The sequence below is a fragment of the Pinus tabuliformis genome, chromosome 8 (genome assembly GCF_031772625.1).
Source record: "Pinus tabuliformis cultivar Carrire ecotype Pingquan chromosome 8, CPIR1, whole genome shotgun sequence".
In the NCBI taxonomy this organism is placed as follows: Eukaryota; Viridiplantae; Streptophyta; class Pinopsida; order Pinales; family Pinaceae; genus Pinus; species Pinus tabuliformis.
This window is the reverse complement of record NC_142294.1, coordinates 1,675,189,471-1,675,216,974: the sequence shown is the minus strand read 5'-3', so window position 1 is coordinate 1,675,216,974 and position 27,504 is coordinate 1,675,189,471. Positions and strand designations below refer to the sequence as shown.

The 27,504-nt window shown below is 35.4% G+C and overlaps 1 protein-coding gene across 1 annotated transcript; it reads right to left on the bottom strand.

Moving 5' to 3' along the window:
- Positions 1–7,679: 7,679 nt before the first annotated feature.
- On the bottom strand, positions 7,680–8,726 carry LOC149242638 (F-box/kelch-repeat protein At1g80440-like). Its single transcript, XM_089370926.1, has one exon. The coding sequence runs from the start codon at positions 8,724–8,726 to the stop codon at positions 7,680–7,682; it is 1,047 nt and encodes a 348-aa protein (XP_089227052.1).
- Positions 8,727–27,504: the final 18,778 nt, after the last annotated feature.

Here is a 27,504-nt window from a genome sequence, read left to right as displayed (position 1 = left end):
ATCCAGTTAGCGTGTAAGGTTAACGTGGTGAGTGGTGTGGAATCTTGTACATGCCCCCCAAAATCTTCGTTGAAAGTTTGGCCACGATGTGGGAGGAAAAAGAAGGTGATACATGTCCTCCTCTCCAACCCTAGACTAGGTTGAAATCCATGCAAGTTGGTGGTGCAGGGAACTATGGGTCATGAGATCTATGCATGTTCCCACGATCATATTGTTAGGTCATGAAACTCTTGCTCATTCCTGTTTAACCACTGCTACTATGCCGATGTGCTATGTGCATGCCATTGGAATTGCCTTCCTCTTAGTGACTTTCATTGGTGTTGATGGTTGAGATTTTGTTTATTCCTTCTTGCTCCCTTTTTCTTAGTGTGCTTGGTGGGCTTCTATTTGGTGGCTCTTTGTGTGATTTTTTATTGGACCTCGAGGGCCTTCTCTGACTCCATTATCTCTGAAAGCCTAACATGAAAATTCTTAGGGATGGTGCATTTTGTCACTAACAAATGTGATGGTTAGTCTTCCCAAGGAGCTAAAAGCAAGGGAATATGAAGGGTGAAGGTGTGATTATAAAAATAAGAGCGAGGTGAAATCAAGGGATTTTTCTTCTTAGTTCTTCAGATTCTAGTTTTTATCTCTTCTATTAATCTCCCATACATCTCTCTCACCATGAATATTTGAATTGGCATGGAAATTTGTGACATATTGTGTAACATGAATTAAATGTGTTGTATCTCTTTTTCCTTAGACTGGGTGGCTTTTACAATCGGTAGTTGTCCTATTTGCATGTGGCATTGAGAGTGTTGTAGAAGGGAGATATGAGGGATTGTAGAGATCATATAAGGAATCCCTTGTGTTATGAAAGGCTAGAGTTCCATTTGTGAATATATATGGGCTTAGTCAAGGAATGGAAAAGCTAAACAATGATATTTTTTCTTTTGTTTGGAGAAGAATGACCTTCACTTTTTGTGTTAAATCTATTCTAAAATCTATGTGTTAAATGCACGAGCTTTTCCTTTCCCTAAAGGAATCAAGATCTATCTCGAGGGTGGCCAACTATGAGAAATATTATAGCATTGTTGAGCCTATGGTTAGCTGGAGAGAGGTTCACCTTTCTTTAGTTCTAGATTGCAAAATATTTAACTCAAGGTATGTATCTCTTACACATGATAATTTAATTTATATTTTCAAAAGTTTATATGTACAAACATTTAACCGTCAAAAAAGTTGTAAACCATTATATTATTTGGATGTATCATTTTATATGCATTAAATTTTGTAACAACAGTAGTTGAGGAAGATATGATTCCTAGATTCTTCTTTAAACATGTCATGTTCATATTTCTACTATAAATTTTATTTTGGGAGGTCCAAAAAGTTGAAACTTGGATGATAATGAGCTGAAATCCCATTTATCCTTTGGTCCAATTTTCAGATCTTGGGTTTTGAAATTTTAGAAAATATGATCATAGGAAGCTGGGATTCCTAAATGCATCTTTAAATAGGTCATGTTGACATTTTTCTTATAATTTTTCTTCTTGGAGATTGTAGCAATTGAAACTCAGATGATAGTGATGGGAATCTAATTAATCATGTGGTCTAATTTTTAGATCTTGGGTCATGATATTTTAGCATATTTGATGAAAGGAAATTGAGCTTCCTAGATCCTCCTAAAATCATGTATTAAATAGGCCATGTTAGCATTTATGCTATAATTTTTCTTCTGTGAGGCTCTAGAATTTGAACCATGGATCATAGTTAGGGGAGATCCTACTAATCATTTGGTCCAACATTAAAATCATAGGTCATGATATTTTAGAATATATGATTAGAGGAAGTCAAGTTTTGAGGATAATCCTAAAAGCATGCATCAAATAGGACTTGTTGAATTTTTTTATAATTTTTCATTTTGAAATTATTTTGTTGTATATATGAATACATTGAAGTTTCTTTATGACTAAATTGAGTTTTATGCAACAATATAAACATGCAATATCCTAACTAGATTCTTTAGGGAAACCCAAGTGAATTGAAAATTTTTATGGCCAAGTGATGCAACCATAACTAAACAAGTTAGTAGCATGATTGGGAAGCTAATAGATGTGTTGCATGCAGTCCCGTGGAATCAAGTCTATGGAATATAAGGTGATGACGAGAGAATTGTACAAGTGGAACCTATGCATATTGATGTACATGTTGTGACAATGTTGTAAGGGAAATTATCCTTCGGTTGCCTTGTGGAAGGTTGGAACCTTGGAGGGAGGATTTTAGGGATAATTATTTTTGTGGGATCTAGAGGGTACCTCTAGTCATGAAGGAAACTAAAACTCTTATAATCCATAGGGATCTAATACATCCTTTGCAAACACAATTTGGAGACCCTAGAAGGATAATGACACATCCCTAGGGATTGTTGTGTTAAGAGAAAAGGGGTCTTCACTACCATAGGTCAAGTAGGATGATGAGGGGATGTGAGACTATTGATTGGAGGTTGTTAGAGAGTAGCAAATCTTATGGATTAGAGAAAATAAGATTTTTTCTACCCATCAATGGTTTTCTCTAGATAAATGTTGTAAGAATTATTAATTACAAATATTAAATATTATGCATACTTAAATCATTATTTGAGTGCTTGATTAAGTGCATGATATGACTATATTCTTGAGATATTTCATGAAGGAATGATAACAATCTAAGAAACTTTTATTGATATAATGTGTGTTGATACAATTAAGAGGAACTTGAATGTAAGGGGGAGGGGCCCCATAACTATTGCAAAGAAGAAATTTAGGTTGTGAGCTTGCTAAGAATTTGGGAAAGTTCATTTCTTCTTTTAATAAAATTTATATATCTATCCATGCGATGAAATTACTAATGATCTTGGAACCTTACCTTGCTTAGTTGCATTAGTAGGAAGATGTGGCAAAATATTCATTCAAAGAGGGTTCCATAAATATGAGCCATATGGAAAATGAATTCACAACTATGTAAATGGATTAGTAAGAGAGTTTCGCTTAACTAAAAATTGTGATTGAAGGTTATGTTTTATTTATGAAAATAATATCAATGTGTGAATGGTAAGAAAATAGAAACTTGTACTTGGTATGTTTTTGGTAATACAACAAAGTTACCTGGTGAATTACATGTCACATATAATTTTCATATAAAAAGTGTGCAAGAGTGCTATGTTGTTCTTAACTACCACATGAATAAAAGTAGTGAGCTTAAGCTTATTCTTATGCGACTTGTCATGGATTGAAAAAAAGAGAGGTTGGAAATTAAATTTAAAAATAAATGTGTATGAATAACATTAAATATGTGCTATGACTTATCAATGAAAATATGTATATGAACATGTTTGGGTGCATAACTGAAGGCATTGTTTGAATATATGAATTGGATACATAGTGCATATTAGCTCTATGAATATTAGTTTAAACATGGGTGTAAGTATATGAAATGATAGAGTTGTGACTAATATGTGAGGTTGAGATAAATTGGGTTGTTCAAAGTTCCAATATCAACTATGTTTATAAGCCAACTAAACTACTTGAAATTATCTTAGCTGAGAATGCATGTGATGGTAAATAAGTAAGGCAAGTAAAAAGAAAAGGTAAAAAGGTAAAGGGATTGGGTACTAATTCCTTTTAGCCAAATTTGATGTCTTTTTTTTTTCAAATTAATTCATGTATGCATGGATGCAAAAAATGGGTAAGGTTAAGCAAGAAAATTGTAATCACAAAATGATTCAGTAAAATCTTAATAATATGTGCATGCATTGAGATTTTATGTTGAAGAAAAATTAAATGAATGAATAATGCTCTCATAATATAAAAAAAATGGTAATGCATGGAGAGATTACATGAAATAGTGGGATGTATGAAGAAAATTTAGGGACTACAATGATGTTCATGAGTCTATGAGTATTGGCTCAATATTTTCTAAGCTTGTGACAAGTGATTCTATCATATAATGTTGATTTTGTTGGTTAGGAACATGTGATTGAAGGATTCATTTTTCTTGGTTAATGTGAAAATTGTATGGAAATGTTGATATATGAAAGAAATTTTTTCATTAATACCTTATAGGTTATGACAAAGGAAAGAAGCCTCCATTGTGTAAATACTGCTAGAACCTCTCTTATGCATCTATTAGTTACTATTGAAATATTGGGTCATGGAATTCATATTATGGCTCAAGATGCTACATATGCTTGATGCATTAAGTGCATGCATGCTTGTATGAGTCAATCAATTGCATGATTGAATATAATGAAAATAAATATCTTCTAATAATTTTGAGGAATTGTTGAGTATTGGAGTGAGTGGCATGAACCCCTCATCTTGAGAAGAAAATTGGAAGGTAATTACTCATGAATTCAGAGCTATGTATCTTCTAATTTTGACCCTTTAGTTGTTGGAATAAACGTTCAGATGCCTTATGGAATGCTTGAAATGATTGTGATGGAAATAAATAATGCAAGGCTAGCTTCACTTTTTACTTTTTAAACTCAATTAATATTTATTGAATTAGTGTTTGTGTAATAATTCTAAGATCACATCAAGGGATGTTAAAAATCTTGCATTGAAGAGATGTAATATATGAATACTTGCTACAATTTGGCTTATTGAAATCATATATTGCAATTGAAATTTCCTTTTTTATGGTAATGAAGGATAATTACTATGATATGGTGGAGTCAAACATCATGAGAAGAATCTTGTGTTGATGAATTATGATTATTATATGAAGAAAGATTAGAAAATAGAAAAGAAAGGAAGAATATTTTGTTTAAATTATTATGATTAATCTCATGGAAATGAGATTCTTTTGATACATGTGAGATGATGATATATAGAATAAGGATAAACAATTTTTGTGAAGCTAAAATACTAGAGACAAGACCATTGTGGTGGTATTAGAGCTTGATAACATACATATATCACTATGATTTATGTTATGACAAATGTATTATGATATTTGGAGTGAGATAGAGGAATTCCTTGGTTATAAGACTCCATAAGTCTTGAAAGTCTTCCTCTGGAAGGAAGTATTTCCAAGCAATGGATCACACGAGAGATTAGGGAGATAGAGAAGGGGATGCATAAACTTGGAAGGTGTGTGAATGCAAGGAAATGAAGACTTGAATGAATTAGTTTTCAAATATTCATGTACATACTCATTGGGACCATAAATTTAGTAGGTGTATCAAGAAAAAAATGAGCTACATTTGTTCCTTGTGGAAGACTTGTAAAGCAATAGAAAAGCATGCTCGAATATGTTGGAATGCTAGGAGATCTAGAGGTAACTAGACCATGAAAAATGAATGGAAATGCTCAAAGTTGCAATTAAGGGCATGGAAAGTGTTGGTGATATGAAAGTGACATATCCATGCTTTTGCATAGAATGATACTACATATAGTAGAACAGTGAGGATGATGTCCCTTAAAGGGGGAGGGATTGAGACAACCCTTTCATTAGCCCAAATATTGTAATGTAATTAAGAACATATAATGTTTGGGTACCAAAGTTGATGCTACGATGCTAAAAATATATTATATGATGTAAAGTTTATTTTTATGAATAAAAATGTTGGAGATGAAGAAAGGGGACAACTAATAGATTATGATGCATCTGGGAGGGAAAAAAATTGACTCAAGCGGAAAAATATACCTTTGATGATTATTTCCTTTTGATGCTAAGGTTAGTCTTCCCAAGAAGCTAAAAGGATGGGATGATGAAGGTTGAAGGTGTGATTATAAAAATAAGAGGGAGCCACTATCAAGGGGTTTTTCTTCTTGGTTCTTTAGATTTTAGATTTTCTTTCTTCTATTACTTTATTACACATCTCTATCTCTCACTTATAAAATTTGAATTTGCATGAGAGTTGGTGGCAACTTTTATGACATTGATTTGTAAATTATTAATTATATTCTACTAGAAATTTTGTCACAACAAACTTGATAAATTATACTTAAAATCGAAAATCTACACTATGAGAGATCATTTTGGTTTAGATTTATCAATTGTAAATTACTATTTATTATTTATGCATGCAAATTAAAATTATATGGAAATTTTACTAGTCTAGATCCATCTAATTATGAATCTTTAGTACTCCTAGAGGAATCAAATCTCTAGGGTGGACTCTTTTTTTTGGGAATGTAAAACCTCATGAATTGTTTTCACCTCCAAGTATTTGATAGCTCTAGGCCCATGTAGATATTCTTTTAATTCGTTCTATTAAAAATACGAATACATTAGTTAGAAAAAAATAACTAAAAACTAAAAATAGTCAAAACAGAAAATTTTATATTTAAAATTAATGTATCATTTTGTTCATGATCAACTTGGTTGACACATGTATTTTTAATTCATATGAATATTTTAGTAAAAAAATAACTAAAAGCTTAAAATACTTCAAACTAAAAATATCAATATATTGATATATTTTTATTTAAAAAAATAAAAGAAACTAACATTTTGTAATATTAAAATAAGAAAATTTTAGGTAAAAAATAAAAACAAATGTAAAAATAATAATTTGTAATTCATTTTTTAAAATAAAAAATAATAAAATACAAATAAAAATATTTGATTATGTTCTTTTATACTTGAAAAAATGAATGGGAAAATTTTTATGAGAATCATATTTATATTATATCAACTGGCTTATCTATTTTACTAGGACTTATCATATTTTTAGAACCTGCAAACTTCTTTATTTTTAGAGTGTACAATTTGAGAATAGGTTTGCACCTTGAGGATAGATCTTAGATAAATCTAGAGTTGTAAAATAAATCCCTGGTCCAAAATAAATCTAAAATAGTAAATTTTATATAATCTAAAATTAGTGTTTTCTTATTTAACTTATAAACCATGTGTTGCATTAAAAATTAGATGTGAAATATAAGAATCTAATACCTTATTAATTACTCTCAAATGAAAAAAAAAAAAAAAAAATTATACAATTTTAGTTTTAATTTAACTCTACTCACCATAACCCATCTAACATTCTAATTTCATTTAATAAAACCTTTTACATTTTCATTTTCATTTAATATAAGAATCTTCTCATTTATTAATAATTAATTAAATAAACAAAACATTTGAAAAATAACTTACTAATTAGATAAATAGAACATTTGAAAAATAACTTCATTGTAATAGGAATACTTGACGGAATCCCGCGGAAGAAATTGAGGTTAAATCTTGATTTGTTGCAGTTAAAATGGTTTTTTAACTGCATATTTGGATTCACACCCTGGAAAACCCTTGGGACACTTTGATTGTGCAGAAACTAGCTATCAAACTTGCGATTCCAATAATTACTGTCGGATTTTGACCGGAAAAACCCACCGAAAAAGCTTTCAAAAAGTGTCATTATAGACAACTGCTTACAAAATGTTGTGCATGCTGCATCAGATTACTGCACGCAACTAAATTAACCAATAAATTAAACCAGGAAACAATGCGTGGCTTTGCTAAATACTGGTCCAATTAAAAAACTCCAAACTCAGTACATCCCTAAATTACCCATAAAATTACTCCACAAAACTAAATTACCCACCAGATCACTACCCCAAACACGTAACTGCAAACCCACTGCATCCCGAAATTATCCGAAAAATTAATCCACCAAACTAAATTACCCACCAAATTACTCCACGAAACGAACCATGGCGTTAAATCTCGACAGTTGCTGCAGACACGAAGATACCGGAAGTGCTTCCTGGAACACCACTAAGCCTAATATCAACCCACTGCCCAGTTAAGGGGTTAAACAGGTACGCCACGTCTTTGTAGGATTTGTCACATCCACTTACAAAAATCCAGTTGCCCCATTGTGTAGCACTAAAATAATGGGGATGAAATCGTGGGAGAGAGGCCACAACAGACCAAACATTTTTCTCACCATCGTACTTGAGCACCTCTTGTCCACTGAACGCGTACAACTCGCCAGACGAGGAAGTAACCGCAATACTTTTCCAGTTATATCCGCCGAATCTCCACATATCTTCCCGCATTCTCCAACTTCTCGCTCTCGGATCGTAAACTTCTGCACTTCTGTTCAATTGGGTTCCGCTTATCACCATAAATTTACCTTCCATGAAAACACCGTGGCATGCATGGCCGTGTGGTTGGTTCATATGAGGCAGAATTTCCCATGTGTTTTTCTCCACGTCATAAACTTCAGCAGCGGCCAGAGGAGTTTTCGTTTCATTGATCCCGCCAGCCACGTAGACAAGTCCTGTGGAAGAAGAGACCGAGCAGGCAAAGAATGATCGAGGTGTGGGCATGTCAGATCCGCGGCTCCAACTGGCGGACTCAAAGTCATAAATGTACACACTCTTCATCAGACTCATGTCGTGGCTACTTCCATTGTATCCACCTATGAGGACCAACTTTCTATTCACAGCCACGCACTTACACCGTTGTGGTATGCCAGCGAAGCTGGCATCGTCAATGGGAGGTAGGTTTTCCCAGGTGCGCTTCACAGGGTCATATACCATTACTACGCATGCATAACGGTGATCATGACGAGCGATCCGGTATTTTCGAATCAAGCAGAGCAGGTACTCACTTACTCGTGATATTTTTCTATCTTCATAGAATTTAGGGCTACTCACCTTAGCCTCCCAACTTCTGCAGACACCTTTCAACGTATAGTGTGATTTGTAAGGTACTCTCAACAAGCACTCACGAACGATATCATCTGGAATAAGCTCCATTAGACCACCTCAAATGCCCCTGTTTCCCAATGGCCTTTACTCAAAGCTTCAGAGATCCAAGACTCTATAAAACAATGTGTTTCAAAGCTTCAGAGATGCAAGACTTTATATAACAATGTGTTTTTTCAGGGTCATACATTTATGGTTTTATAGATTTAGTATTCAAATCACACAGTTAAGATGGGTCCTTTGTCCTACAAATAAGGGGTCTCATACATGTGGTTATAGATTTAGTATTCAAATCACTCAGTTAAAATGGGTTCCTTGTCCTATAAACAAGGGGTCTCATACACGTGCTTGACTGTGATCTTAAAAATGGATAATAATAATAATATTGAGGCGTTAACCTCACCAACTACCTATAGTAAATGGACAGAATTTAATATTTACAAATATATATATATATATATATATATATATATATATATATAAGCTGTTAAGGTGATTTTTGTCATTCTAATTAAATTAATTAATTAAGCGTGTAATACAAAGATGAGTTATAATTTTTTTTAGTATATGGTATTGAAACTTGCAGTATTTTGACCTTAAAATTGGATAACACTGATAATATGGTAAAAAAATTTGTTAGATTTTTATTTTTAAATCATATATCAATTTTTTTATATAATAATAATAATAATGTAAAATAAAGTTAAATTAATTTTTGTAATATTTTTAAATCTTGGAAATATGTAATGTACGATAAGTGAAGTGTCTTGATGCTTATAGAAGTTTACTAGATAACCTTAGAACACGTCTTAATTAATGTATATATACTTTGACCAAGTCAAAATGTTTAGATAACATAATGTAATAGGAAATTACAACATCTCTTCTATTTTATGCTCTCTCCACACAAAAAAACTAATAAAATTACATTATATATATATATATTATAAAACAATTTGATTGTGAAGTGATAAATGGTTTTGGGGAATGTGATATTGACTAGTCATCGTATTGACCCATATTATGGTATTGTAACAAAGTCTATTTACAAGTTAATAATATCTATGGTAAAGTGCAGGTGAATGAACATCCATAGTTAAAAATCTTGTTGCCCACCCTCTTCAAAATAAAATAAAATAAAAATAATCCTATATTAAAATATAATTTCTATGTTATTTTTTATGTCATTTTTCTCGTGTAGTTAATGGAAATTTGAAATAAAAATAAAAATAACCTTATGTTAAAATAAAACTTCTAAGTTATTGTTTTTTTTTTAATTAATTTTTGTTGGGTAGTTAAGGTAAACTTGGTTACTTGCTCCAAGTTTATGAGAATTCATGGTATTACTCATGTTATTTGTGTCCTAAGATATTTTGCATTTCAAATATCTTATCGCTTTCAACACATGGTGGATTCAAGTTAAAATGGATATTGTAAGTATTAAGTTTTTATGTGCTTATTAATGAAATTTAAATATGATTAAAAAATTATTATTTTAATTTCTATAGTAAAATTAATCATAATTTATAGATACTATTTATATCTTGTATAATTTAATGTGATAAAAGGTTTATATATATCAAAAAATAGTTATAATATTTTTTTTTCCTTTTACCTTTTGCTATTTTAAAATTGAATTCAAATAAAATATTTATAAAATATTTTGATTGTGAAATGAGCCATGATTTTTGGGATGTAATATATATTTTAATGTGATAAATAGTTTAAATATATCTAAAAAATAATTATAGTTTTATATTTCCTTTTAGATTTATTATTATAAAACTGAATTCAAATAAAATATTTTTAAAATATTTTAATTGTAAAATGAGATATGGTTTTTGGGATGTGGTATTGATGAGTCATGGTATTGGTGGTCCTATAACAAAGCCTATTTACATGTTAATATGATAAAGTGAGTGTGAATATTCATGATTGAAAATATTGTTATATTGTAAGTCTATTGTAGGTATTAAAGTTTTTATATTCTTATTAATTAAATTTAAATATAGCTACTCAACCATTATTTTAATTTATAAGGTAAAGTGGATCTTAACTTGTAACTAATGATTATACCCATAGTCTAACGAGCCAGAGGAGTTGTCTAGAAAGTTATGATTATAATATTGACTTTAAATAAAATATTTATAAAATATTTTAATTGTAAAATAAGATATGGTTTTTGGGATGTGGTATTGATGAGTCATGGTATCTATGGTCGTCCGATATTGATGGTCCTGTAACAAAGCCTATTTACACCCTAATAATATCTATGGTAAAGTGACATATTGTTATATTGTAAGTCTATTGTAAGTTTTATTTTATTTTTATATTCTTTTTAATTTAATTTAAATATAGTTACAAAACTATTATTTTAATTTATAAGGTAAAATAGATCTTAACTTATAAGTAATGATTATATATTAGATTTTATTACTATAAAACTGAATTCAAATAAAATATTTTAATTGTAAAATGAGATATGGTTTTTGGGATGTGGTATTGATGAGTCATCTAGTTACACATTGATAATATCTATGCTAAAGTTAGTGAATATTCATCATTGAAAAGGAAGCTATAATATCTATGATAGAACAACTCTCGAAGTAGGATTGGACCTTTCGGAATCTCAGAAACACTGACTGGAACAACTAAATGAACTAGATGAAATTCGTTTAATGGTTGTCCAGAGAACTAATGCGATTCAATAGCAAATAACAAAATGGCATGATAAATTTATTAAGAATAAGGTCTTTCATAAAGGGAATTGGGCATTACTATATTATTCTCATTTTAAAGACTTTAAGGGGAAGCTTTGCTCTCGTTGGATGGGGCCTTATGAGATTGATGAGGTATTTGATAATGGAATTGTCAGAATTGTCACGATTGATGATACACATGCTTATTTTATTGTAAATGGACATCGTCTCATACTGTATCACCACCCGGCCTCTAAAGATGCCTTCATCAAAGATCTCTATGATAAATCTGGTTTGAAGGTTGTTAGTGCAAAGAATAACTCCTTTGCATCCTCTGGTTTAAAATAAAATAAATAAATAAATAAATAAAACGTATATATACATACATACATTCATATACATATACATATACGTATACATATACATATACATATACATATACATATACATATATATTCTTACCACTCAATATTTCTTTTTCAGGTACTACCACTGGTGTTAAATCCTATGGAGGCAAGAAAATTTCCTAAGTACCTGGTGTTGTTACTCCTTCGGTGTTGTTACTTCTCCAATGTTGTTACTCCTCCAATGCTACTACTCTGTGGCGAAAATTTTCTAAGTACCTGATGTTGTAACTCCTGAGATGTCATTGCACCACCAATGTGGTTACTCCTTTATGTTGTTTCTCCACCAAGTAAATGCTTGGGGAGGAGGTACAACTGTATTTAAAAACGATGGTATAATCAAGTTCAACAATCATTCATTGACATCATCATAAAAAAATCTTTCCAATGTCCACTCTATGATTCTTTACTCTGCACATTTCTCAATAGATACTAGATTTAACGAACCGGTCCTTTTGGAGTGTGCGGAATAATTACCATGATGCCCCCCCATTATTTTCATAACCTGCCATGGATTTTTCACATCTTTCAAAAAATCACCATTCGTACACCCCGCTATCACCATTTCTTATGCCTGTCTGCAAATATTACTTACCGATACTCCATCCTAATGAGAAATCTGCTACTCTCAAGTGTTTCCACTGAGACGTGAATCAAAGAGCACAATTATGGTCCACAGTAACACAGATGTATGGCAGGTGTTTGTAAATGTAGGCTGGGACATATATTTTTGAGAGATTGTGACGAGATTGTTACAACTGAATTTGTGTTGAACTTGGAAAAAGATCATTCCAGAGTTCGGGGTCTCAATATCCCTATCATAGAGGAAGCCATCTCAGCCATCAGTGGACTACTGCAGGAAGGGAAGAAATGGTTTTCGCAGAAGGCTCCCTTCACGTAGTTCCCAGAAATATTTTTACAAGCTGGAGAAACATAAATTCAAAAAGGAAGAGGGTGTGAAGTTGCATACTACGTGTTAAGATACATTACCTACCAAGGACATTTTACAATGATGTTCATGTATCATTTTAAACTGTTAGAGTCCCTTCGGTTCCGGCATGCACAAATTCATTAATTTAATATGCCTTTCTTCCTCTATAAAAGTCTTCAACTTATGGCGCAATCTATGCATAGCTCTCGACAAGTATTAGCAGTCCTCATGAATCACGGGTTGGTCCGGCTACTGGTAATTCAAGCGTTGGCTCGAAATACTGTTTCTTAGCCACAGTTTGTTGAATTGTTTGAAGTAGAACTCGAGGGCATTATACCTACAGAGGCAGAGGATGGCGAGGGCTCGACTGAAATGGAGGATGCTAAAACTGATGCTACTCGATAAGAACCAGCATTACCTTTTGACTCGGTTGAAATGGAAGACACCACAACTGATGCTACTCCACAAGAACTAGCATCGCCTGTTGGATGAGTTAAGATGGAAGATTTCAGGGCCGATGTTGTCCCACAAGAACCAACATCTTCCATTGACTCAGTTAAGAAGGAAGATGATACATCCGATTCTTCCCCACGAGAACAAGCATTGCTTCTTGGCTCAGGATAAGTGGAAAGGATGGAAATTGAGGACATGGTTGATGTTGCTTCAACATAGTTGATAATATTTTTGGAGAACTACCACCATGATCATTGGAAAAAATAAACGTGAGGCCTGAAGAAGAGAGTGCAGGTGGTGCTATTTCACAAGAACCAACACCAGCCGTCCAAGAAAATTTGAGGTCTGAAGAAGCGAGTATAAGTGGCATTGTTACACAAGAACCAACACCACCCATCCAAGAAAACATGGGGTCCAAAGTAGAAAATGTAAGTGGCACTATCACACTAGAACCAACACCACTAATGGAAGAAACCCTAGCATCGATAAAAGAAAAATAACCTACACTTGACACGGTTCTTCAGAAACCACAAAGAGACTCGACCCAAACAAAAAATGTAAAAGTTGAGGGGCATGACCTAGGGAGTACGGTCTATACATACATGAGAGAAGATGTTATTCATTCTTCCATTCCTACAATGCTACCAAGAGGGGCAAGGAAGTATCGGCCTCGTCGGCTCTCGAAGGAGGATAAAATTATTCCCCTAGTTTTAGAATTTTTTGGTACAAGATTCATTCACTCGTCGAGGCGGTCACTCAAGTGCTAACGCCTGTCATTGCACAGACATATAAATTTGGAAACATGGGTCCAAAAAAATTTCCCCATGCCATTTCCCTAGACTCAGTAGAGGGGGGCTAACCGCCCACGTGAAACCCCCATTGACCCCCCCGCTCTGCAATTGGTGCAACGAAAGGGGGGCTTCAGCCCCCCTCTACCACCCCACTAACTAGGTGGGCTAGTTGCGGAAAGAATATAACATAACCCAACATTCTCCCACTTGTTGTTTTCTTTCCACACGGGGCCACACGAGAGATTAGTCATTTGTCGAGCCCTGTAATGCCCATTTTTTAACTACACCAAGAGAACTTATCAGAGCTCACATATTTTGTCAATGCATGTGAAATATTCTTCAAAGTGTCTACATTTACCAGCACCACATTTTTGTCTTCTATCATATCCCTCACAAAGTCATACTGAGCATCAATGTGCTTTGTCTTTGAATGGTAAGCAGGGTTCTTTGCCAAGAAAATTGCACTGTGGTTTTCACAGTCTATCCTTATAGCTCCCTATACTAACCCCATATTGAACACAATCTCTACAACCAAACTGCTTCCTTGCTTACATGAGTGGCTGCCATGTATTTTGCCTCTATAGTTGATAGTGCTACTACAGATTTTTTCTTACTCATCCAACTGACTGCACCTCCAAATAGGTTAAACACATACCTACTTGTAGATATTCTCTTATGCAAATCTCCAGCCTAGTCTGCATCAACAAAGCCACGAATATCTAAAACACTATCCAATCCTGGTCTTCCTTGGTAGCACAAACCATAATTATTAGTGACACACAAATACCTGAAAACCCACTTCACTGCTCTCCAATTCTCCTTCCATGGTTTTGACGTAAACCTGCTCAATACTCCCACCGCATGTGTAATGTTGAGTCTAGTATAGACCATTGCATATGTTAGGCTACAAACTACACTTGCATACGGAACAAAGGACATGTCCTCTTCCTCTTCTTGTGCCTTGGAACACTATTCAACAAATAACTTTACACCCACAGGAATAGGAACCTTCACCAGTTTACTATCCTACATATTAAACCTCTGTTGTATTGTCTCAACATACTTCCTTTGGTTAAACCAAAGCTTCTTCTTTGCCGAATCTCTTTTAATTTCCATGCCCAAAATATAGTTTGTAGCACCATGTCCAAATCGTGGATAATTTCTTTGTCATTTCCAACCAACAACATATCATCCACATACAAGACCAGATAAATAACATGTCACCAATTAATTTAAAATACATACAATCATATGCTTTTCTTCTAGTGAAGCCAAGTACCTGTATAAATGTATCAAATTTCTGATACCACATCGTTAGTGGCTATTTTAACCCATACAAAGACTTTTTTAACTTGCATACCAGTTCTTTCTTGCCCTTCACTGCAAAGGCTTCAGTTTGCTTCATGGAGATCTCCTCTTCTAGATCCATGTGAAGAAATGTTGTCTTCACATCCATCTATTCTATCTCAAAATGAAAGGCCATAGCAACAGATAAAGGTAATTTAATAGAAGCTACCTTGGCAACAGGAGAACAAATATCACCAAAATCAATTCCCTACACATGGCAATAACCTTTTTCTACCAACCGAGCTTTGTATTTCTCCATATTTCCTTTTGCATTTGTCTTATTGTTGAACACCCATTTGCTGCCAATGGGTTTCCTTCCAGCCGACAACTCCAAGAGATCACAAGCCTCATTTTTGTGCAAAGATTCCATTTCATCAACCATGGCCTCTTTCGAGAGTTTGCTATCCTCTGAATCTACTGCTTCCTTCACAGTTTTGGGATCATCATCAGTAATAGATAAGAAAAATTTGAACAGAAAGAAGATGGACTATACTTTTTTGGCTGCCTTCTTTCTCGAGCTGATCTTCTCACAACTGGTGTTTGTGGCTCTTCATCTTCTGATTCCTCTTATGTTGCAGAGTCTGATTCTTCCTCCTTTAGCTCAAACTCTATCTTCTGATGTTCCTTTGGTTTGACTTCATGTTTAATAACATCTTTCACCTCTCTTAACACCACATATTGGTTGTACACAACCTTCCTTGTTATTGGGTTCCAACATTTATAACCCTTTAAACCATCCTTATACCCAATAAAGATGCACTTTTCAGATTCACTATCCAACTTTGTTATTTTCTCCTTTGGAACATGTACATATGCATCACATCCAAATACCCTTAGATGTGAAAGAGATGGTTTCTTACCAATTGATGAGCGCCAGTATTACAGTAAGAATGCTGCAACTCCTAGGCTACTAGCTTTACTTTATCAACCTGGGGTTCCTACAAACTTGGAGGTGACATTGCTATATACAGAAGTAAAAGTGATGGTTCTTCCTTTTGTCACGGTTCACCTGGCAAGAGATCACTGGGGTTTTCAAGTCATACTTCTATGGAGTCAGAAGAAGCTTGGTTTCTTGATGGAAGAAGGGGAAATCTATTCTAAGGGGGAGCTACTCTACTGCAATAATGAAAATGACCGAATTTCAATGCTAAATCACACCATTTCCTAATTAACTACCAAGAAACTATGATTTTCAATAATTCTAAATTAACATGAACCAAATGCTATTAGCTAAGCATGGAAGTAAAAATCATCAAACATCACTAATGTGCAAGTAAAGGGATTGAAATAACTCTGTTTTTGTCTTTTTGTCTTTTCATGCAAAATCAAGTATGCAAACTAATTTCTTTTGGTGATGTGGCAGGTGAATTAAGGATGTTGGAGGATGGTTGGAAGGGTTAGGAGATGCTTAGGAGGTGTGGAAGACCCTTGGGAAACCTTCAGTGACTTATTAGAGGTTTTCCCTCAATTCGGCCTTAAAATAGGCAATTTCAAGAAAACCTACGGGATGTACTAGAGACCTACAGAATACAACCAAGAGAAAAATTATACGTGTTGGATGTGATGGAAAGCTTAGGGAAGGTGGTAAATTGGTGGAATGAAATGAGGAAATGTCTAGGATCACTTAGAAGTCAACAACAAGGATAGAAGATGGTTGGATTCGCTCAATGTGCTTGGAAGAATTTCTATGTAAAATGATGAAAACTAGTGAAGGCAATGGTGAAAACAAGGAATGACCATGGTGGATGAAGTGGAAGGTGGTTGTTGGCTATGAAGTCTTTGTCTACTCTTGAAGCACTTGATCTACATAAAACATGTATAATTTCCAAAAATCTATGTGAACACGAATGATTCTCTTAAGCTAGAAAAGTAGAATTAATCAACTGACTACCTACATTATGCATGAGGAAAGTTGCTGAAAGGAATGAAAGCATGGATGATATTGACTGCAAGAATGAAGATAGAATATATGGAAATGGAATCCTACTTTGCAAAACTGATCAAATGCTAACTTAGAAATCTATGTTTTTGGGGTTGCATCGGGGTCCCTTCCTCAAATCATGATCTCAAAGGGAGGAAATGAGGCCAAGACACCTACTGATACCCTTGTGGTACTCCTTTTATCCCTACTAGCCTACTACTGAAGTAAGGCACAAATGGAAGAAAACTAATAAACAACCAATCCAATCTACACTACTTACAATGAAAATACATCTAAAGGAAAATTAATAATAAAGTTATTAGACTAATCTAAACATATAGATACAACAAAGAGGATCCTTGGATGCTAGGTTGGGCCCTAGCCCAAGAGCTTTAGCCCTCTGAGTTAACTGAGTGTTAGCTGAAAACAAAACTCATTCTTATTACCAAAACATAAAATTACATCAATAAAGCTTTCACAAGTCTGAAGCTTGAAAATAACTTAGAGTTTCACAACCAAAATTCAAATCCTAATGAGGCTCTAGGCCTCTCTACTTATATAACTAAAGTCCCCAACGACTTCTGTAAAATTAGGGAGGCTCTGTTATGAAACTAGCTCACAAAAAGATAAAAAGTATAGATCAACGCCTTAGAATTAAGCCTCTTCGAGGGGGCAACCTCGTTTACATTACACAAATGAATGATTCTTATATGATTCAAATGAAAAAATCTCCTTTCTATATATAGGTGTCTAAGGAGTCACAATATAACCCAACCGACCTAACAATAATAATATAAAGGCACAAAAATAACAATAGAGGGATTCTTTGGGGCACAATAATAACAATATGGGGACAATAGGGGCACAACAATATTAATAAGGGATACAACTACAATAGTAACGGAGTAATCACTAGTATTTTAGGGACCTATCATGCTCCTCTCCTTCACAAAATTGTTGTCCTGAACATTTGAGTAGTTTTGGATGCTTCTGTATAAAAATCTCATCCTCCCATGTGGAATCTTCAGTGGATAGGTTCTTCCACTTGATGAGATACTCTGAAATTGATCGATTTCGTAGCTGTTGAGTTCTTGTTTCTGTGACTGCTTCCGATTCCAATATAATTTTTCCTTCCTCGTCAAGTTCTTGCAATATTGTTTGAACTAGGAGCTTTTCGCCTATAACCTTCTTTAAACATGAAACATGGAAAACTAGGTGCACTTGAGAAGCTGCAGGAAGCTCCATTTTGTATGCCATAGTACCAATCTTCTGCAACACCTTGTACGGACCATAATACTTTGGTGATAATTTATTATCCTTCTTAGCTTGCTTGAGGGACATTCTTTTATATGGTTGTAGCCATAGGAATACCCAATCACCTACATCAAAACTTCTTTCGTTGTAATGTTGATTTGCCTGTTGTTTCATTCTATTCTGCGCCAACACGAGGTTATCGTTTAAGAGTTGGAGGACTTGTTGTTGATGCTCGATGTGATGTTCCACTGCTTGAACCTTAGAGTTTTCTCTTAAATATGATGTGATGGATGGTGGATGATATCCATAAAGTGCCACAAATGGGGTCATTTTTGTTGATGTATGGAAGGAAGTGTTATACCACCATTCAGCTAGAGGTAACCATTTGACCCATTGTGTCTATTTATCAGATACAAAGCAACGAAGATATCCTTCCAAACATTTGTTTACTATCTCAGTTTGCCCATCAGATTGAGGATGATAAGATGAGCTATGAGCTAACTGAGTACCGAGACAAGAAAATAATTTTGTCCAAAAATTTCCAGTGAAAATGGGATCTCTGTCACTTACAATAATCTTTTGGTTTCCATGTAGCTTTTGAACTGTTTCCATAAATGCAGTAGAAACTGTACCAGATTTAAATGGATGTGATAATGCAGAAAAGTGTGCATACTTGGTAAGTCTATCAACTATCACCATGATGACACTCTTTCCCTCAGACTTGGGTAAACCTGTGATAAAATCCATTGAAACCTCCTCCCAAAGTTGGTTTGGAATGGATAAAGGTTGTAATAGACCTAGGGTCTTAATTATTTCAACTTTATTTTGTTGGTAAACCAAACATTCTGCCACAAACTTTTGAATATATAATTTAAGGCCATCCAAAAAAAATTCCTTTTTAACCTTGTGATAAGTTTTTAAAAATCGGAGTGCCCTCCTAAGGGAGAAGTGTACAATTCCATAAGAATATTTGTTTGAGTTGAGAATTCTTATAGAGGTATAATCGATCTTTGTACCATAATGAATCATTTTGCTAGCTAAATGTATCAGATGTACTAGAATCTTGTTGTAACTTTTGAATAAGTGCCAACACTTCATCATTCTTCCATTCCTCCCTTACTTCATTTATCCAATCTTGTTGGATAATAGAAATGGTGCACAACAATGCTTCCACGTCCTCATCCTTTCTTGAGAGTGCATCTGCCACCACATTTTGCTTCCCTTTTTTGTAGATGATTTCAAAGTCATAACCCAACATCTTTGTGACCCACTTTTGTTGCTCTTCAGAGGATAATCTTTGTTCTAAAAAGTATTTAAGGCTATCATGATCCGTTTTTAACTTGAAGTGTCTTCCCATTAGGTAGGGTCACCATTTCTTAAGTGCATGTAGTATTGCCAACATTTCCTTCTCATAATAGCTTTATGTAAAAACTTTCCCTTGATTGGATGACTTTCAAAAGCAATGGGTCTTTCATCTTGCATTAAAAAAACACCAATTCCATTTCCTGAAGCATCACATTCCACAATAAAGGTTTTTGTGAAGTCCAGTGTAACTAAGACCAGTGCTTGGCTCATTGCCTCTTTAAGATGTTCGAAGGCTTTTGTTGCTTCTGGAGTCCATGAAAATGCATCTTTCTTCAATAATGTTGTTATAGGTGTTGCTATTCTCCCATAATTCTTAACAAACTTGTGATAATACCCTATCAACTGGAGAAATCCTCACAGATTCTTTATGGATGTGGGGATTTTCCATTCCTTAATGGCTTTAATTTTGCTAGGGTCTACCTTAACTCCTTCATGAGATACAATATGACCTAGATATTCCACCTCTTGTACTCCAAAGAAAAATTTGGATCTTTTTGCATATAATTGTTTCTCCTCCAATAGTTGTAGCACCCTGTCAACATGTTCAACATGATCCTTCCAAGACTTGTTGTAGATTAGTATATCATCAAAAAATACTAACACAAATTTTCTAAGGAAGGGTTTGAAAATGGAATTCATCAAACCTTGAAATGTAGAAGGTGCATTGGTAAGGCCAAAAGGCATGACTAGAAATTCATAATGACCCTCATGAGTTCTAAATGTTCTTTTCAGAATGTCTTCAATCTTCATTCTAATTTGATGATATCCTGAACAAAGATCCAACTTGGTGAAGTAAATTGATCCATGCAATTCATATAGTAATTCATCAATGAGAGGAATGGGAAACTTATCTTTAATAGTGAGCTTGTTGAGCTCCCTATAATCCAAACACATGCGCCATGATCCATCCTTCTTGTGCACCAATACTACTGGAGCAGAGAAAGAACGTTGACTAGGTTGAATTATACCAGCCTCTAGCATTTCTGCAACCATACGTTCAATTTCACTCTATTGGGCATAGGGATATCTGTACGGCCTGATGTTTGGAGGAACACTTCCTGGAATCAAATGAATAGCATGATCATGATCATGAATAGGTGGGAGACCTTTGGGAGTCTCAAATACCTTGGAATGATTGTTCAAGACTTTTTGGAGATCTAGAGAAATAGATGATTTTGATGTGGAAACATCTAGAAAACATAATTGTGCAATTACACCTCTTTGTTCTTTTTTTAGAAGCTTTGTCATACTGTTAGAGCTGATTATATTTCCTGGTTTCCATGCAATACCCCTTAATTCAACTTCTTTTTCTTCCGCAAAAAATTTCATGAAAAGTTCTTGAAAATTAAAAGCTATTGTACCCAAGGATTGTATCCATTAGACTCTTAGTACAACATCAGCACCTCCCATTGGAATGGAAAGCATTGGGCTAGTCAATACATATTCTCCCATGGATAGCTTGATATTATGGCACTTTCCAGAGAAATTTATTTTTCCTCCATTTGCAACCATCACTTGACACTCTGGTGCTGGATATAGGAAGCAATTCAATTCTTTTTATACCTTACAATGAATAAAATTGTGGGTACTTCCTGAATCAATCAACACTATTACCTTTTTCTTCTTGATTTGTCCTTCTATCTTGATGGTTTGAGGAGTGGTAATTCCCGCCAATGCATTACAAGATATGGTCAGATTCATTTCTTCTAGTCTTTGTTCTCGGAGTATATCCTCTTCTTCTGACTTTTCTTGCTCCTTTTCTTCTTCCTCTTCACAATCTATGTAGAATAATTTATGCTCAGCACACTTATGACCTTTAGTGTATTTGTTATCACAACTGTAACAAAGCCCTTTTGCTCTTTTTTCTTCCAATTGTTGTGGTGTCAACCTTATAGGTTGTGGAAGACTAGGGGCAACAACACTTCCATCTTTATAGTTGTGAGTGGTATGCTTCCTCGTTGCCATAATTTTTCTTTCCATTTTTCTTGCTAACTTGAATGCCTTCTCTAATGAATCAGGTTCCCAAAGGTGAACATCATGTTGGATATTATCTTTTAGAGTCCCTATGAACACATCAATCCTATGCTCCTCTGGAATAATTTTTACCCTTATGTTCAATTTTTGGAACTCCTCAATGTGCTCCATTATTGAACCCTTTTGTTTGAGACTTATCAATTGGCTAAAAAAAGTGTTTCTTTTTGTATCCTCATAATGTGCTGTCAATTCTTCCGTAAAAATTGCCCAAGTGATAATTTGTTTATGAGATCAAAGCCATTGATGCCATAAAAAATAATTTGGTTCCAAATATAATGTTGCAATACGTGCCTTTTGTGTGCTTTGCACATTATTGAGATCAAAAAATTGCTCCATCTGTAATATCCATGTGGCGGGATCCTTGCCATCAAACTTCCTCATATTGATTTTTGGAATATGGCGGGTCTTCGATCCAACATTAGTGTCCATGAAATCATGATTAACATTTCTTTTGTTCACATCATGAGTTTCCTTTACTACTCTTTCAACATTAGTAAGTATTTCTTGTAGAAAATTTGTCAGATTTGTCTTCAAATCTACCATGTCTGTCTTCAAATCTGTCTTCAAATCATCCATCTTAGCTTCCATGCCACTCATCTTAGCTTCCACGCCCTTTATATTAGATTCCATGCCATTTAGCTTAGATTCCATGCCATTTATCTTAGCTTCTGTTAGCTTTTGTGAGAGTGACATTTATTGCACTTGGTGTTGTAATTTGATATATTTGTTATAGACATTTTTGGCCACTACAACCCCAAGCATGAAATGTCCATAAACCAAGAGTTCCTAAGTCCCTAAAAGTGTTGCTCTATCCCCTAAAGGAACAAGGTCAACTGATTACAACTTCTCCCAGAAGTTCTCCATGAAAGACTTCTCAGAACTGGTCAAAACAGGATCATTTCAGCTGCTCCATAGGCAAAGTGCATTGCATCTCACCTAAATACACTGTGTGGGTGCATTGCATTTCAAAAAGCCCTTCTATGGGGTGCGATGGGCGAAAAGTGACAAATGACAGTGTCATTCCGCGAGGTGGAGAGGCATGGAATCTTCCAGAAACTTCTCCTATGACACTTGCCTCTTTGAATTCAACCAAGGATGAGTAAGACATCATCAATGTCCAAGTGGAAGCAAGAAATATCAGAGGGAAGACACTAATCAAAACACAAGCTGACTCGTCTCCCTTACAGATATCTATATATGGATCCCTCATCTTAGAGATCGAGGGGCTGGAATTTTGCATATTGTAAGGAATTGTTGTTGGTTTCTTGAGATAACATCAGAGTGTTGGGTGATCTAAGCTTTGTATGAGGTGAAGAGGGGCTTACTTGCTGAGAGGATGATGCTGGGTTAGAACAACTAGTTGTAACTCCCTTGGCTCTTTCTTGTTTATCAATAAAAGCTATTCAAGTTTTCCTCCATACTCTTGTGTCATTTATGTTTTATGCATTTGTATGGTCAATTTACATCTGATCCTAGATTGTTTATGATTATAGATACATGTTCTTATATAGTGTTATGCTACTGTGATCTTATAGGTACTTTGTGAAGCTGGGCGTGCAAGGGAACAAGTAGCAAAAGACTATCAAGAGAGAGAGGAATCGAACTAGGAGATTAGTGCAAGACAGAGGTTGGTCTTCTTTGTTCTTCTCTCATCTATATTTCATAAAAGAAAAAACGAAAATAGATTTACTTTGTTTGTTTCTAAGGTAGCTACCACACCTTAGTGGGATAAGCAGTTCTGTGTAGACACTTTTCCCTGTAACAAAATGGCGACTCCACTGGGGACGAATTAGTTTGTTTGTTTATCTTCCTTGTTGTTTATTTTATAAAATTACAGACGGAGCCTGAAGTCGAGCTAGGTAGCTTTCGAACTGCATTTGCTATGCAAATTCAAAGTAGATAAATGCCGCTTCAGTCAATCTCCCGGATTTGTTTATGACTTAAACAACTGATTCAAAATCTCTCTGATTGCCCTCGTGGTAGCTCTTAGATCCTCCTTAGATCTACCCCTGATTGTTGCATTACTGGTTACCATTTGCTCGGCCAAAACCCATGAACTAAACTGCAAACTGTGACCCGGAACCCAAGAAAAGTCTCGTCTCTGGCCCAACGCAGGTACTGTTCTGTGAATCTGAAATTCAGCACACTTCCCGAGTGTAGCAGGTGCGCTGCATTTCAAATTCCCTGTGTTACAGGTGCGCTGATCAGACTAGGCATTATTCAATTTTGGTTTCTGTGATTCATTCTTTTCAGTTATATTCATGAATTTTTCTGCCTGTAATCAATATATCTCTGTTTGAAACCCCTTTTCCTTGTTGTTATTCCACATCCTTTTTGCAAAAGAACTGTAAATGTTTTTGTGTATTTGTTGAGTCATTTTCAGTTCTCCTTTGCAAAAAGTAACGTAATCGTACTGTCGTCCTTTGATTTGAAAGTGTCGCAAGTGTCGTTTTTAGTCATAGGAAAGAGTTTGGTTGCTATAGATAGTCGATTATCCTGTTACTATTGTATTTGGTCTGAATTTGTAATTTTTCTAGTGTCGAAAGCAAGTATTTATTTCCCAGTCACAAAGTGTTGTGATTGTCTCCATTTTTGATTTTGAAAAGAGACTTGTTAATAATTGTCACTTGAAGAGTAATTCAGATTTGTGCATTAGCTTTCTTTTTACCATTCACATACTAAGAAAGCCGAAAACAAATACATGCATGTGCATTTGCATTTAGACTGTTTGATTCGTTTGATTTAGGACTGTGCATTTAGTTTGTGCTCTTTGCTCTTTGTGAAAGAATACTGTCTCTCTTTCCTTAGAAGCTAGGATTTTCGTTGCACAAAGAAGATAAAAGATTGTTTATCATCTTAGATTGCATTTTATGAATTATACATCTACATCTCACGGTGAACCTGAAAGGAAAATTTCATAAACAATATCAACTATAAAATAAATTCAATGAATCTAACAACGCTTTGGAACCTAACGCACAACATTTAGAAGTCTAGGCTAGAGACGTATTCCGGCATCGTAAAGCCTGGTAACTATTTTTCTCACTGATTGTTGGGTGATTCCTCCACTTTGAGACGATAAGTGCCAGTACGGACTTGTGTTCCCATGTACCGTCCAGTATATTTTGGGAGACCACAATAGGCTTAATCCTTTATCCATAGGAAGCCGTGTTTGTCACCCTATCGATTGCAATGCACTGAACACAACATTCGAGAAGATTGACTGCCGTACCGTAAAAAGTATTCTGCAGTTTTGTGATTGGTTTGGTAATCCCTCTACCTAGATTTCCAGAGCAGTCCCTTTCATTCCTTTTCAGACTCCTTAACGGAAAAGTTCCATCTGAGCACTTGTCACTTCAGGCTCATTAAAAATCGAAGGCGACTAGAGTCATCTTTTGTTTTTTCTAGACTCTTAAAAATTGAAAAAACAAGTTGTGTCAAAGCGTCTAAAATTTATTTTAAACAGAATAATCATCACCCTTTCCTACGTTGATCTTAGGTTGAGAAAATGGAACCCACCAACCAAGGAATTCCCCTTGGAGGAAATCCTAGTCCCTTCTCCTCTTGGGGAGATGTTGGTGCACCCCATATTGCCACATTGTCGCTTCCAGGATTGACAATCGGCTTGCCCGTATGGCTCTTCTCAACCTCTGTCATTCAGAACACCGCAATTCCTGAAAAATCGAGTCAGCAACTAGATGAATCCAGAGTTACCCACCAACCTTTTACTTTCTCCAATTCTTCCTCTCCTCCTTCTTCGCTTGATGGGGTTGGTAAAACCAAAAATCAAGTACCTGAGAAGAAGAAGGAAAAGAATAAGAAAGAGAAGAAGAAGAAGGAGCCAAAAGCGAAAGGGGGCAATCAAGCATCTTCTAGCGAAAATCCACACACTGCACCGACCAGGCCTAAATCGCCATGTGTCATTTGCAAAGGAGACCACTATCATAGAGATTGTCCTTGCATCCCTCGGATCTTAAGGGACTAGTATCCTCGTTTGCACAACCCGGTGTCGTCAACCTCTGATGATCATGTTGAAAACACACCGTCGACTGGTGAAAGTGAAGCCCCAGGACAAAAAGGAAAATATAGATTTCCTTGTAAACTGTGCGAAGGTGACCATGCGGTCCATTGTTGTCCCTTCTTAGACGAGGCTAAAAGAGTTTTGGACGATCGTTTGGTTTCACCGTTACGACTTCCTATTGGATATAAAAAACTCTTGCCGAGTCCGTCACTAGTTGAAAAGCCGGCTGACCCGCCCAGGTGGTCGGCCGAAGCATCTATCACTGAAGACAAACCATTTGAACCCATACGAGACGAAAGTCAAAAGGTCGAGGTGGCAGTTGACCCGGTCTTGCCTTCAGAGGTTCCATCTTCAGATGATACAGTCACAGAAGAGAATAAGGATGACACCGTCCAAATTCTTTTCGTAAGCACAGACTCCGATGAACATGGGGGCAATTTACCCGTTCCCTTATCGCAGGAAGGAAGTTCGTTAGAGTCGTACCCGACTGTCTATTTGGTCCCACCTCCAAGCAACCTAGTTGTTTCTTTCGACTGGAATCAACTAGGCATACCCCGTTTACCGGCTAGTGTACCATTCTGAATTATTACTCAAATATATAGAATGGTTATGGCCGGTACCATCATAGATGAAGGGGCTTCTATGAGTATCATTTCCTCGACTACATGGAAAGTGCTTGGTTCGCCATCGCTTTTGCCTGAGATGAGAAATCTAACAGGCTTTGACAAAGGAACCAGTCGACCGTTAGGGATCCTTCCCAATGTTCCCATAACATTGAGAGGGAAAACCATTCACATGAACGTAATAGTAGTTCAAGGACCCCTGGATTATAAACTACTCCTTGGACGAGACTATATTTATTGCATGGGAGCCATTGTCTCATCACTCTTTAGAGTAATGTGTTTTCCGCACGAAGGAAGAGTGGTCAAGCTCGTAGACCAGCTTTCATTTCCAGGATCACGCATAGAAAATAGTCATATACCATCCCTGAATGGTCTTTTCACGCAAGGAATGTCGCATCAATCTCCAGTCCATCCACGAGATGAGCGCGAGTGATTCGGGGGACATGACTGAAACCCAGGGGGCATGCACCCCGGTCTGCTTCGGCAGGAAAATTTCAGGTATAGGGTAGGTTTCCGTGAGAGATATATGACTGGTATGTACTCCCATCCATGATTGGAAGAGGGAGTTATTCTGGAATAAGATTCTCTCGTCAAAGTTATGTGAGTGGATTGTCTCACCTTTGTCTATTTTGGTAGACATCGCCGAAGAAGTGTTTTGTTTGCACTGTGAATAGAACAATCTTTGGTAACCTGAAAGAGGTAGACCTTTCCTGATAAAACAAATTTTTTGTCGATGATTTGAAGGGTGACCTTGAAACTCTGTTTTATACCTGGGGGCATGCAAACCTTTTGGCGTACAAGCGAAGAACGATCATTTATATGTTTTTTGGATTGGTCGTTTCCTAACTTGCATAAAGAAAGGATGTGGGGAAAAACTCTAAAAATTGCCGTTATCATATATGGGACATTCTTATTATATGACTGGATTAATCGAGTAGTGTTACTGCAAGGTTCAAGCTCGTTAAAAAATAAACCTGCATTGAGCA

Bases quoted from the DNA above. Each gene is read 5' to 3' on its own strand.
- LOC149242638 (XM_089370926.1), bottom strand. From the start codon at position 8,726: ATGGAGCTTATTCCAGATGATATCGTTCGTGAGTGCTTGTTGAGAGTA.